The sequence below is a fragment of the Gambusia affinis genome, linkage group LG06, assembly GCF_019740435.1.
Source record: "Gambusia affinis linkage group LG06, SWU_Gaff_1.0, whole genome shotgun sequence".
NCBI lineage: Eukaryota > Metazoa > Chordata > Actinopteri > Cyprinodontiformes > Poeciliidae > Gambusia > Gambusia affinis.
This window is the reverse complement of record NC_057873.1, coordinates 23,287,919-23,303,020: the sequence shown is the minus strand read 5'-3', so window position 1 is coordinate 23,303,020 and position 15,102 is coordinate 23,287,919. Positions and strand designations below refer to the sequence as shown.

The 15,102-nt window shown below is 37.7% G+C and overlaps 2 protein-coding genes across 4 annotated transcripts in view; both read right to left on the bottom strand.

The window, feature by feature from the left end:
• Positions 1–165: 165 nt before the first annotated feature.
• On the bottom strand, positions 166–4,142 carry LOC122832132 (ADP-ribosylation factor-like protein 14). The gene is made up of 2 exons (XM_044118597.1): positions 3,745–4,142; positions 166–771 (listed from the first exon to the last, which is right to left on the bottom strand). The coding sequence occupies exons 1-2, from the start codon at positions 4,057–4,059 to the stop codon at positions 496–498; spliced, it is 591 nt and encodes a 196-aa protein (XP_043974532.1). The 5' UTR covers positions 4,060–4,142; the 3' UTR covers positions 166–495.
• A 1,271-nt stretch (positions 4,143–5,413) lies between these two features.
• The window catches only part of ppm1lb (protein phosphatase, Mg2+/Mn2+ dependent, 1Lb), a 47,853-nt gene continuing 38,164 nt past the window's right edge, over positions 5,414–15,102 (bottom strand). For all 3 annotated transcript variants that reach the window (XM_044118594.1, XM_044118596.1, XM_044118595.1), the window contains 2 exons: positions 9,793–9,954; positions 5,414–8,719 (listed from right to left, as the gene is read on the bottom strand). In XM_044118594.1, the coding sequence (XP_043974529.1) occupies positions 8,376–8,719; positions 9,793–9,954 (506 nt within the window). In that variant the 3' untranslated portion in view covers positions 5,414–8,375. The remainder of the gene's footprint in view (positions 8,720–9,792; positions 9,955–15,102) is intronic.

Sequence of the window (15,102 nt, the reverse complement as noted above, 5' to 3'; positions counted from 1 at the left end):
AAAAGTCTATTTATTTTAGTAGCTCAAAAGTGAAAGTTATATGGAAGTTGTCCAAATTTTTTGGTCTTCTTATCCAATCTACTGACATCATAAGGACACATTAACACTAAATTACATATTGTGTGTTGAGTCTAATCACCAACTTAATAAAAATCAGCAAAAGTATGTACTTAAATCTTTATTGATTGATGTAGTTACTATACAAAACTGAGGTTACAAAGCATTTCCTTGGCGTAAATAGAACTGAAATAAACAACAACGAACGTTTTTAATCACAGTTTTTCTCAAATCAAATAACCCAAAATCCTTGTGTTTTATATTCCACAGCTGAACACATTGTGGCTGCACCACAATGAAATGTTGGTCCATGCAGAATAACTAATGTCCATCGCCATTTACAAATGACAAGCACAGTAAAGCAATTAGAAACCTAAAACATTTTGTTAAAAAAAAGGCATAAAAACCATCAGCCGCCACAGACCACAGCTTTTTTGATTACTGTGAAACTCCTTTTGACCTCATCTTCACCATAATGTCCTCTTGTGTCTGTCTCAGTGGGTTTTTCATTAGATAGACCATCCTTCTGAAACCTTCTTCAAGACCAACACCCATGGTGGCCGAACAGGGCTGGATGAACCACGCTCTGCCTTCGCACACTCTCCTCAGGTCCAGTTTCTGGCAGAGCGTTTCTGGGCTCAGAGCTCCTGGAAGGTCCTGTTTGTTGGCCAGAATCACAAGGGGAACTCCTTTTAGGCTGTGGTTTCTCAAGATCTAAAATGTAAAGGAGAATGCACCATTATTGTGACGTAAAATACAAATTTTTTAAAAATCCAACCACTTATGAGATATATTTCTATTCTTTGTAGTACAAACAAGAAGAATTGTTTCCAGATCCTTTGCTGAATCTTTTAAATCCAGTCACAACTTCTCACCTGTGCAGTTAGCAGAGGCGCCGCCAGGAATCTTGGGCCCCATAACAGAAAATTTACCTCCCCTCCCCACGCAGCTGCTATTACAATTTTTTGAGTCTATCTGACCCATTAAAATTGTTCCAATTTTAAAGGCTTGCGACTGCTTTGCTTTCTTTGGTCCATTACTGATAACTAGCACAATATTTATTGCTCATGAATTTTACATGCAACAGTCCACATACTTCATGCAAGTAGGTTGCTTAAATTTTTCTACTAGTTTTAGCTTACTGAAAGGTCTCTCCCCAGCAGCAACAGTCATAGGCAACATGCAAAATATACATGAAGCAATCCAGATTTCTAAAAAAAATGCTATGTAGTTGCATTTTGTTCACGCTGCAGAATATAACTTTAATAAAAAATATGTTTTCTCCGTATTTGTTAAAACTGTCACCATGTCATGACAGTTTGTTACGAGACAGATAATCTGTGAATACTATCAATCTCCTCCACCTCCTTCCTAAACTACTATTACTGGCTAAAGTACTGCAACATTCCGACCAAAACAACCAATCAGAAGCAGGAGCCTCCTCCTGCAACCTCATTCACTCACTGCTAATTGTGCTAATGGTAGAGAAACAACTTATCATTACAGGAAAAATGTTTATCTACTGTCATTTGTAGCTATGCTAACTAGACTGAGCATTCACAACAAGCTATGCTAGCTGCAGCCTAGCACAGAGCGAGGGGGAAGAAGGATGAGCAGCACCACATGAGATTGTGATTGACAGCACTAAAACTATCCTGCACTGACTGGTGACAGTTTCTAGCACTTTGAGAAGGAAGAGGAAATAGATTTTTCCCAGATTATCTCTCATACCATACTGTCACAATATAATGACAGTTTTAACAAATATGTAAAAAAAAAAAAAAAAAAGATTTTTATAAAAGTTACATACTGCAGCTTTAATTTCACTCAGGAGAGGACGGGTCAGGAGGGACGTAGGTTAGAGCTGCTGCTGCTGACTGACTGACTCATCTGTTGTTAAGTGGTAAAAGGTACAGGGACAAGTTAAATATATTAATATCTTGGTAATTTCTTTCCTTAATTCATTAAATGCTAGTGAAATGGAGGCAAACAGTAGTCAGTAGCTAAGCTAACTATGCTAAATGGTTGATAATCTCACACAGTCTACCCACCTCTCGGAGAAAAACGGGGTTACAGATTGACACTCTTACCTTTTTTTCTCTCCATATCTCTATTTTTTTTTTTAAAAACCTGATTTTATTAATTTCTTAGCAGCATAGTAACCGCCACAGTTGTTCTTGTCTTCCACCTAGTGCTGCTGAACACGTCACTGTCAAGCTCTCCAAGCAGGAACGAACCATTTCATGCAGATCAAGGGGGGTTCAGGGCAAATATGGATGTGTGCTTTTTGGTCTGGGAGGAGTAACATTGAATTTTTACTACCAAAAGCAATTTTAGAAAACACTATGATTCATTTGTTATTGACAGGGCCCTATTTTATTTTTATTTCTATGAGGGGGAAAAAATTGCAGAGGGCCCCTTGTCGGTCAGGGGCCCTTGGAATTGTCATAACCTTTCACCCCTATATGGCGCCCCTGGCAGTTAGTCTCCCTGAATCTCCAACATGTTAATATTTTTGACCTGACATGAATGCTTGTCAATAGATGTCAATATTCTGCTATAACTTATCTCATTTTATGTGTTTAGAACAGAAAAAAGATATAAACTGATTTTATCCTTTTCATTGGCTGTTCGTTGTTTTTCCAGGTCTGTCTCTGATTGGCTGATCAGTCCCCCCTAATGACTCCTCACCGGAAAGCTCTAGCTGTTAAGGAGCTTTTATAAATTTTGAGATAGTAACACAAAGAACCAGAGAGTGACAGTCTGATCACATTTGTCTTATTTTGTGTTGAGTTGTTCTTCAACAATGTTTGTTTTGAATATTTTTTTTTCTCCACACCTGCATGGCTGTCCTTTCATCAGAGAGAGGGACTAACGTGAGAGAACATTGATGCGGAAAAACTAATTGTTTCAGGAAACGTAAATATTTTAATCTAATCCAGAGAAGCACTGTTTCTACTTTTACCACTTCTGGTTATTCTGATGAAAACTGATGGTTCAAAGTTTATTTCAATACTGAAATCCTTCACCTTCTTTCTTTCTTCAAATTAACATAATATAACTTGTAACTCATAAAACCCACTTCTTTAAGCTTTTAAGAGATTGTAAACTCCTCATAAATCTTTTTTTAAATTCTCTTTCACAAACTCTCACTTTTGACTTGTAAGTATAGTTTGCCAAGTAGAATTACAATAAGTGCTTATTTGTAATTATTTAAATAATTAGTAAATAGAAATTAATTTAATTAATAAAAACAATTCTTTATTATTATTTGAAGGCCGGTCATTCTAAATGTAATCCTAAATGGATCTTAAATCCCGAGAAATATGTAAAATCTTGGTTTTTTATTTGTGATTTCATTGAAAGCATTAGTAAAAAAAAAAAAAAAAAGCCACCCTTCAGACTAATTTCTGTTTGATTATGAGACTGATTCATCACTGTGCATTAACATAGTTTAGAAAAAGATTCACTGATTCATCTCATATTTAGGATTTTACACTCAAAAACTAACATTTTCTCATTTTAGTCGTTAAGAATTAAAACTTGTTGCATAAACAACAAATGAATGGTAAAAAAAAAAGCAGCACTACTGACCTACTAAATAGCTTAAATGTATTCACACATTAATGAAATAATTAGGTGTTAAACGCCAAAAGTGAGCGGACAAAAGTTCACTGGTCCCATTACCCGGTGCAGCTCCTTGTGGGCCTCGTCCAGTCGCTTCACATCCCCGCTGTCCACCACAAACACCAGCCCAGCTGTGTCCAGGAAGTGATGCTTCCAGTGGGGCCTCATCTTCCTCTGGCCCCCGACGTCCCACACCGTAAGTCCTGGGCTGCCCCTGTCCGTCTCCAGCATCTCCACGTTGAATCCCACAGTCGGAACCGTGACGACGCTCTCGTTGTGCTTGAGCTTGTAGAGCAGGGTGGTCTTTCCCGAGCCGTCCAGGCCCAGCAGGAGGACCTGCACTTGTTTCTTTGTCTTGGATCCATGCGTGCCCATGTCTGAAGCGTGCGGCTTACATGTAAGCTACGCTGTCTGCACACTCAATGAGTGAGGTCCGGTCTCTTATGAGGACTAGGTGATCCCTCCCCTCTGTTGGGATGCAACTGCGTTGCTTTCGGTAAAGCTATTTATACCAGACGTGACGAAGCAACTAAGTGGGACGGCATGCGGCCTTCCAGCCAGCACCTGTCCCAGGCCATCAAGCACCAGAACACACAGGAAGTTTGTGCTTGAAACAACGAGAAGATTGCATCGCTCTCAAAGTACTTACATCATTTATATTTTGGTTACACTAAGTGAGAGATAAGTCTGGCAGTGGCTGTATGTTTAGAGAGGTATGTCTGTGGAAGTGGATCTTGTAGAATTCCCACAAGATTTGTTTTCAATTATTGAGAAATCTAATGAATGTATGAATAGACTTCAGTGGTTATGAAAGATACGTCAGTGTTTTGTAGAATGATCTTTGACAGTCATTACAGCTCCAAGACGTTTTGGATCCATCGCTACCTTTCACCCATGTCTCTTTGTGAATCAGCTGGGGCAGAATCAAATTGTAGTTGGGTTTAGGTAGATGTTCAAAGCTGAGGATATTGTTGTATAACCTAACTCTGCTTTAAATGCCTCCACAACTTTACCTCTGATCTGTTTGCTGTGTTCCTTGGACTTTGTGATGCTGTTTGTCTGCTAATGTTCTCCAACAATCCTCTGAGGCCTTCACAGAACAGCTGGATTAGATTACACAGAGGAGGACTCCGTCTACTGACCAGGTGAGTTCAGAGTCATCTGGTTGGTGGCAGAGAATTTAATTTAGGGGTATCAAAGCACACATAAAAAACAACAACAACAACAAAAAAAACATACATAGAGAACTGTGGTTGTAATGTTACAAAATGTGAAAAAGTTCAAAGTGCTTTTGTTATTCAAAGGAAAAGAAAGTCTCAAATTAATTTGCAACAACTTTCATCAACCTGTGCTTCATTACATTTTTATATTTCACAACGATTTTATTTCCTTTTCATTTTTAAAAGATTATCTTGCTGTGCTTTTTTAAGCAGTTTTATTAGCAGCAGTCAGACTTACACCCCCACCACATTAATGCATGTCTGCTTTTCATTTCAATAGAGTGCAAAGACATAAAGGTGCCATGCCTTTACGGTTAAAAAAATTCTGTAGTATAAGCAGTGCAATCATTCAATCACTCGATAGTTTGACAAGAGAATAAAAACGTCAAAAATGAAGTATTGTGGTTTGAGTTAACGTGAAGTCTTACAGAGTTTTTGGAAGTTAGCAAAACAAAATGTCTAGCACTTTTAGTTTAGACTTGTAAAAAATGCACACGGACTCAAAATCATCATATTTATATTTCTGTTATTTTATTGGAGCTTCCATTCCTTTTCCAAGATATAATGTACATTACATTTTATAGTTTTTCGGGGTAGTTATTCACAACGCTTTCCTAGGACTAATCATGTTTGTAATTTGATCTACAAATGATCTTCGTTTTAAAAAAACTAGATAAAATGACAATCATTGCTTTAATTTCACCATTATGATTTACAGCGTAAATTAACATTGTGTGTTTTTATTTTTACGGTTAATTAAAATAAAAAATAAGAAACAAGTACAAATGCCACAGACATTCTGTTAGATACATTATTATTATTATTAAGGAAAACACGTGAACTTTCATATGTGTTTTTTTTTTTTTTAATCTGTGTAAGTAAACGGCGTGTTTGATGGATATTAACACATTGACAATATGTACAATCATCTTACAACTTTGCGTCTCCCAGAGACGTTCAATGCTCCACGTTTGGATTTACAAGATATGACGACAAGGTCGAGCCTCGTGTGCGGCGCGATCGCCTGCTTAAAAACTATGAAACAAGACGAGCGCTTTTGGCAGCAGAACATAATAATAAGGCAACAGATCTTATTATCCCAAAAAAAATCATATAATTTTAACTTGTTTAAAATTTGAATCTTTGTCTTAGTAAAAAGTAAAATTGTATCCCAAAAACATCACATGGCAATAACCTGTCAGCATAATCGCTTTTTACTGTAGATGTAACAAAAATATGATGTGAAAATTAACTAGCATGTCCATCTCATATACACGTCTTAACATTAATGAAGTTATCTTGTCAGATGTATTTATAATTATCAAATTTACATATGTCTAGCTTTATTAAAGTACTTGAGAGTCAGAAAACAAGAGAAATCTTTCTGGACAAATAATTAGCAGTCAGCAGTAATGAGAAGTACTACATTACTAATTCACTGTGTATGAAGCATGACTGACTCAGAGACCTTTCGTTCCTCTCCGACACACGGTGGTTATGATGTTCCATGTTATTATTATTCACACAGATCGGAGCTGTGCTGAAGCAGCAGAGCTGATTAATATCAGTGTTTAAAAGATGCAAACAAGAAAATCCATCAGAAACCTGGCACTAAAAAAACAAACAATAAAAAACAGAATACATAAAAAAAACAGGGAAACCCAACCTAAAGAGTCATCTATTCTTACACCACATACCCTAAATGTGATATAAAAGCAGTCAGATCTGTTACTGTACAGGTTCAGGGGTCATATAGGCAAAATTAGCATTTGTGTTGTTCATGACAAGAACATTTAATACTTTGTGAAATAATGAATGTGATGCGCGTGTGTGTGTGTGTGTATGTATTGGACAAGAGAAATGTCATGCTGGATCAATCAGAAAAAATAGATCAAACATATAAAATACATTAAGAAAAGGAAAAATGACAGCCATATTTTTGTCAATTCCATTCAAAAACACTTTAACTTCCCTAAAGGGAGATTAAATGTTGTAACTCGTATCATTCAAGTATAAGTCTACACAATATTGGAAAAAACTTGCATTGCAGTTTTTTTCCAACCCTCTGATATATTTATGGAAAAATACAGGAGATTTCAACAGATGACTTGAATAAGATCTCAAGTTACACTGCAGTTTTGCCATCTTGTTGGCAATTAATCTGCAATGACCTTACTTCTTTATGTGAATATTACAAGTATAATTTTTGTCCGTTTTTGGGAGTTTATCTTTTTGTTAGATTTGCACTATATTAGAATATCCTGCACTACTGAGAATGTTGGTAAATATTGCGATGACAATATCAGTTGCCATATATACCTAATTTCTTCTCTACTGTCCTTCTCATCTGTGCTTCCATCACTGTGAGCGCTAGCATTCGGGTAACATCGTTAGCCTCCTATGTTAACATTAATAACACTGAATAATGTATCAGTCAATTACTGCGTTCCAAACAGTGAATATTGCACACCTTCATATTCCGATGGTGGTATATTTGCTATAAATTGTGCAGCCCTATGCAAGTATCTCCAAAGAGCGGTTGTGGATCGTGATGCTGTGGGCAGGAAGGATCTCCGGTAGCAGTCAGTCTTGCAACAAATCTGACGAGGCCTCTGACCGAAGGCTGTTGCTGTATGAAAGTCTGATAACTTCCATGACAACAAACAGCTCAATTTCTGGACAGGAGAAATTATATTCCACAGTAACATGTCCTTTATGATGCAATTAGTTGCTAGCAAGCACTGCCGTATGATTAGAAAGCCGGGCAGAGAGATGTTGGAGTAGGGGATATAAGCTTTGCCTAACAAGATTGAGGGAAGAGATGGTTTGAACTTCCTCCTTCTCCCTCTGCCCGAAAGTCTCCTTTTTCAACTCCTCAGGGAATTGAAACTCTAACATGCTAATCAGCTGCTGCGAGTAGTTAAAACAACACCTTGTTGCCACAGTTACGCATCAAAACTGTGCAAAAGTACAATGGAGCAGAAATTCTCCCAGCTGCACAGCATCCAAAATCAAACAGAATAATTGTCCAAACATGCAACGCCTCAACCAAAACCATTATAAACAGACGTAACAAAAAGAGTGAAATCTGAAATGGCTACTCCAACATGCTGTCATCGCCACTGTAGAAAATCGGTTTTAAACAGCAAGACAAAAGAGATTTTCATGTTTTTGTTTAACATAAAGAGAAATCTGCTGGAATTTCTTCTTAAAATTCTCTTTTAAAAGGACAAATCAATCTCAAAATTCCCAGCTGTACGAAACGTAATCTATTAATTTGCGAAACGGCAACCCTGCTCACATTAGCGTCCGATAGGTAATGCCTATCCTAAAATCAACCAGTCTGTGATTTAAAAAAACAAAGACCATGGGGGATGCTGATGTGAGGTTTGAGGAGCGAAGTGCTGTAAATATCTGTGGCAAGAAGTTCTCACTCAGTTGCCTCCCAACTGATGCTCTTCGCTTTATTCCTTACTTTTTTTCACCCGTCTTGCCTTTAAACTTGACCACCATGACGGTGATGTTGTCAGGGCAGCCGCGGTAGAAGGACTGGAGGACGATGCTCTTGGCTCCGAAGTGCGGCTCGTCCAGTCGCTCCCTGATGAAGCGGACCGCCTCCTCGTTGCTGAAGGTGTCCCACAGGCCATCCGAGGCCAGGATCATGAACTCCGGCTGCAGCTTGTTGAGGTCAAAGGACATGATGTCGGGGTCGGGGACGATCACGTTGAGGTTTTTCAGCGGGTAGTCGCCCAGAGAGCGGGACATGGCGAGGATGCCCTGGACGCGCCACGAACCGTTGAAGCTGATGAAACCGCCTGCGGAGGATCCAGCGGGAAAAAAAAAGTACAGGTAAGAGTGTCGGGGTGATTGACAGAAAAGCGAAGAAGAAGAGCACAAAGATCTTGTTGGTAAATTGATTCTCTAATCCTGGAAATGATCTTCAGGTGACAGAAGGCTGACTTTGTAAGTGTCTTTATGTGGCTCTGAATGTTCAGGTCAGAGTTCATCCACATCAAGATTTCAGACCCGATCTCTAGTTTCTAACTGTAATATATGAAGCTGCATGCTGACTCTTGATCGTTCCTCCTTAAGTCCAAACATAATAGCTGTTTTGACTCTCAGGAGTGTTTTCGTTGGATACGTTTCAGTTCATGTCATGTCCTGGTAAAACGGCTGGACCTCGTCTATAGCTTAGGGATCTGAAAAAAGGGAGCTGCTCTAAAAATAAGCACATAAGATGGACGTTTCCAAACTTGGTCATAAAACCCTCTTTATTCCTGAGAGCAGGAGGTTTGGAAAAATATTAATCTGAACATAAAATCCCCTTTTTCTTACAAAAAAATTCCTCTTTACGACAGATAAGTAAAATTTTTACATGTGTATACGTTAGAATATTAAAGTTTCGCCCATCTTTTCTATTTTCACTTTCATTACTTTAATAATTAATTTTAAAATCCGACTCTAATAGCCGAATGACCTCCTCAGTATGCAGTCAAGTTCTCCAGAGTCCTGCTGCTGACCTGATTATTTGACTCAGGTGTGTTGAAACAGAGACGCATCTAAAATTAACAGGCCCAAATTGGAAGACCCCCAGTTTAACCTTTCAATAGTATTCAAAACAGCACTTCAACTTTCTTCATAAATTTGTTGGTGGGAATTTATTCTGGAGTGAGGCTCATCATTTAAAAGCAGGGCCTAATGTTTTTACAGTGCACAACTCAAACATTAGATGGAGCTGTTGAGCTTTCTCAAATCAATCTGACAATCTGTAACAAGCATCCAGACATGCCTTCATACACCCGAAATAATATTTACCTGGATCATGACTCTCAGTATTTGACATGAATAACTATAATAAATCGTCTGCGTCATGGTCAAGCTTTCTCACCGGCCTTCTTGATCCTCTTGCGTTCCTTGAGCTGGTAAGGTTTGTGGTCATGTGACAGAGGAATGGCATTGCCGTCTTTATCGCACAGAACCCCGCGGGAGTCTCCGACGTTGGCCACTATCAACTCCTTATCAGACAGCAGAGCCACAAGACATGTAGTTCCTGCAGCGGAGGAAGAAAACGAAAACATAGAGGAGGATGAGAATATCCCAATTTTCCTTCTCAAAACATTGCATGTTAGGGAAAATGACAGAAGATCGTAGTCGGGAGAGTGTAAGACTTGTCCTCAGGGGAGGAAATATGTCTGCAAAATTTTCCAAGCTGTCCATCAAACTGTTGCCGAGAGATTTCAATTTTGGCAAAGTGAAGCTGAGAAACTGACATGGGATTAATACCAGACTGTAGATTTTGGTAAACCTACTTGGGGATGGATCATTTTACCCTGAAGATTAGGGAAAAGCCCAGGAACCATTTAAGTGCAGAATATTAATGAACGGCTATTTAATTCTAAGATAATCTAGCTTTCTTCAGCAGCTTTCACCAACTCAAATTTAAGACCTTTAAAGGCCTCCCTAAGACCAAAATTTCCACTAAAATATACAAACATTTTTCAGCCAACAGGCAGTAAATTTGCACTTACACATGATAGATGCAAAAAAGCTAGCTAGCTAGCTTCAGATGGAGTGAGTGCACTCAGACAAGCCCTTGCTATAGTTAGCTAGCTATCAGGCTAGCTAGCTAACTATAAGATTTAGCTAGCTAACTAACTAGAAAGCTAGCAAGGGCATGCTAGCAGTTAGTTAGCAATAGCCTCAACTGTCCAAAGACCAGAAATATAAATGTTTTGTGAGAAAAAAATAGAGACAGACATATATTTATAAAAAGTAATAAAAAAACAAAAACAAACAATATACCATAAGACAAAATTTAAGACCGGTGATTCACTTATTTAAAGCAAACTTTTTAAAAATGACATTTTAAGGCCATCATTTTAAATCCATGAATTTAAGACTTTTTAAGACCCCTTCTATGTGAAACAAATATATTAACCAGTCAGATAAAACTGGAAAATAAGCTAGAAAAATAAAATAAAATAATAAAGTACATAAAAGAATGGAAGAACAAGTCAAGAGGGGGTCAAGTAATGCCTCCATCTTACACAAGTCCAAAATACTTTTGTTTCTCCTTCCTCTCTTTGTTTTAGCTTCCCAGCCAAGCAGAATCTGAGTGTAGGCTCAGAATCTGAGGGCTGCTGTATTAGATCCAAAGTCCTGTAGGAACAGAACAGATCTGCCTGTTTGGCCATGTGCTCACACTCTGACTGAAGGCAAAGCTGGAGAGTGGGCGAGGGGTGAAAAGAATAAGAGATGAAAGCAGGGGGTCCCGGCACTTGGGGCTGGACCACCCAGACAGAGAAAGATGGGGAGAATGAAAACAAACAGCAGCAGTCACACCCAGGATCTGAACAAAATGCAGGAGGAAGAAAATATTCCAACAATTCAAAGGGGCGGTATTATGTATTTTCCAGGCACATAGTGCCATTTTACAGAGCAATCAAGTCACTATGTTATCTTTTTGGAATAAAAAGGTTTTATATATCATATATGACTTAAAAGAAATTTGACTTAATATTTATGGCCTTGAAACCATTAAAATTTTTTTACCAGCATTACAGGGAGAAGTAGCTCATATAATGATTATTGGCAGTTTTACCAAGTGTTTGCCAATTCCTGCTGGCTAGTCTGAAGGAACCGAGTAGGGGAGTTGAAGTGGAAACTCAGAAATTGCAGCTCTGAGGAGGAGCTGCGTCCTGAATGGTTGCCACGGGAGATTAAAGGATTTCTCAAACATGCATGAAAGAATGGAGGCAACACTCCAGGTATGTTTTGATGAGGGAATAACATTATGACATGATGTAAAGCTCAACAAAATTGATTTTACATAATCATAATCCTTTAAGAAGTTAACATCTTCGTTTATTATCTTTGTTTATCACATAAAATCCCCATAAAATAAATCAAAAGTTGTTGTTCTAATGTGGTAAAATGGGGACATTTTAAGGTTTAGCTCCCTGTATTACAATTTATATTACGAGAGTCAGTGGACCTGAAGCTGAAAGCAATGAGATGAGATAACAGGCAGCAGCGGATGCAGATAAAACCAAATGACAGAGCACAGGAAGAGGGGATGGTTGCTAAAATGGCAATTCTTTAAAGAAAAAATGAAGGAAAACTGTGATGATTATGTTATCTATCTAAGATTCAACTGAGTAGAATGCAAAAAAATTAAATAAAGGCAGAGATAAAGCAGCGACAAGGAAGCCAAGAGGAAAATTACACTGACTGATGGAGTTGCTGATGCCACAAAATTTAAATGACTTGCTGAATATTGATGTTTCTTTTAGGTTCATCATCGTATGCATCCTTAATCCTGCTGAACTGACTTATAGCTGAAGCAGCATGGTGCCTTGCTGTCCAGCTAATTATCCTTATCCAGTTCCCATGGTGATAGAGATAATAGACTGAGGTGCTTTGCGAGCACACCCTTCCCCAATTATCTCAGCCATGCCCAGCATACTTTGAGTATTCCCCTATTAGAATGGCTCCAAGGTCCCAGTGCACCCAGTGCTCATGTCAATAATTAGCTTAGCTTAGACAGGAAAACCCTCAGCACTCCAGCCAGATTAACATCTCCTCAACAGTTTGGCTTTCACTCTAATTTGCATCACTGTGGCCATTAATTTGGAGTTGACCATTACTGGCAGGCTGCTCCGTTTATGTTTTGCTAATGAGCTGAAAAATAAGAAGTGATGGCCTAAAAAACTGCAAACTCACTTTCAATGGTTGAAAAAAAAAAAAAAAGTATTTCGCCAATTTAGAGTAAGGTTTTGTTTTACATAGAATCAGAATCAATCTAAAATTTTTTCAGACCAATTTTATTATTTTTTTCTTGCTTTTTTAAAAATAAAATTACAAATGTCAAAAATTTTTCAAAAAGTGGCTTTTATTTCTATTGTCTCTTCTGAGAGAAGGCTAGGGGCATTTTTTGTTTAATTAGGAAAATAAAGTCAAAATATTAGCAGAACAAAGAAGCTATTTTACCGAAAGAACACTTTAAAATTATAAGAAAAAAGCTGTTTCATTTGGAAAAAAGCTTGGATAATTACTTGTTTTTTTCTGGTTGTAGTTATTACAAAATTATTACTTCATTTTACTACTACTACGACTTCATACTGGTATAAATACTGGTAATATTATATCTTTATTCTCCTATTATTTCAACTTTATTGTCACACAACTTTACTCTCGTATTACTACAACTGTATTCTTGGCAATATTCTGACTTTACTCTAGTAATTAAAATAAAAGGAAAACATTTTAAGCTTGACTCTTATATTTCATCATAGAGTTGACCTGAATTCAAAGTCCAGATAAATAGAAGCTGTAAAACATGCATGTCAAACAAGATGGTGGGCCTTGGGAATGCTGACATCACTCTGAACTATTGACACCCGTTAGTAAGGGGAAAAAGTCATCTTCAAAAACAAAAAATGTAATTGAATTTCTAAAGTCAACTTATCGCCCATCCCTATATCAATGTTAGAATAATTATGTTTTGTTATCATTCTTTCATAAGTGATTACCAGTTTGCTTTTCATTCATAGGTTTAGTGTTCACACCTCAGAGAGGAGGAATTTGTTAAACAGTGTGAAAGACAAAACTTGATTTTTCCCTAAACCTTGAAGCTGCAGGTGCTTCTTATCTTGGGATACTTTCTAAATGGCCTGTGTGTAGGATCTTAGTTTCTGTATTCTTTTCTTTCTTTCTCTATTCAGAATAATCCTCACGCCACATTCCATTCCTGCTCTGTTTTGTAAGAAAAGGCCAGTTCTGATGCAGAGAGTCAGAACGCACGTTAAACACCTTGGAGAAGTGGTTTGCTGCGTTTTCTCCTTTTGCAGAAGCTTGGTCGAAAACTCATAAACGTTGTCTGTGGTTCTCTTTTATTATGTAGGTTTAGGAGACACCCATCAATCAATGTGTTGCAAACCCAAATGGCTTCAACTCATGGTTAGCGGAGACACAGTGCTGACTGAAACGATGGTGATAAAGAAAATGTTGGGTTTACATGCAATAAATAATTTGGCTTTTTCCTAAACTAATGAACAGGAGCAACTTGTCCTTCCAGGCATTGTGTATGCTCCAGAGAGCAGCAAATTGCCCCGTTTTACAGACTTGGTAACACCTGCTGGTGGTTATTTAGTTAAGTGCACCCAGATGCAACGATCTCATCTCGCCTGCCAGTCGGTTGCTGACGTCAAGAGACGAGGTCTGATTAAAGAAAAAATATTTAACCTTATTATTTCTTCCCTCTCATGCATCAGCTTCAACGTCATGATGAGGAAAGCCATGAAAAAGTTAAAAACATTCAGCTCAACTTCAGAGAAGAAGAAGTACAACGATTTAAATGTGATTAAAAAAAAAACTCCATCAAACGACGTGCATTTTAGGACGAGCTCTGAAGCAAATATATGCGCAGATCAGAGCACAAATAGAATAATTTCCTGCCTCAGAAAAAAAAGAAAAAAAAAAAGAGAAGCTCAAGTGTGAAGCACTGAAGTGTTTGAACAAACACTTTGAGGGGAAAGTAATATATTCTGTTTTTATGCAATCAGAAGAATCAGAGGAATCAAAACACAAAGAGGAAAATCGCTCTTGTAGCAAATTGTACCAACAACCATCAGATACGTATGATTTTTGGAGACAATAGATTCAAAGGCAGAGAAAAAAAACGAGCCTCACTTGAAGGTCGGTTTTATCAATGTTTTGGGTGGTCAGGACTGGAACAAGGCAACACTGTGTACATCACAATGCACTGAACATCCTGTTTCTATGATAATCTTTGTTTTGGGTTATCAGGCAACAGGCCTAAAAACTTTATTTAGGACCGTCAGAGTAAAGGGGCAACATAAAACCTTGATAGCAGACGTAGTAGACTTTATTCAGGGTTGTAAGTGTGATGGGGTGAGTCTGAAAGAGAAACACCTCAGTAATGTGCATCAAACACATTAGGGAAAATGAAAAAGGGAACTCCCTTTACAAACAATGCTACAAAGTATGTAACTAAACGACTTTTAGAATGTTTTTCATTCCTTTTCGATAATTATTACATTCCTAAAGCATAAATGCTGCTTCATACGTACTGATTTTAGATGACTATGAGTTTTGTGGTGAATAATTTTACTATCAGGTAATATTTTATGACTTTATTACCAGATAACACTATTTTTCATGCCAATCCCCTCTTTGA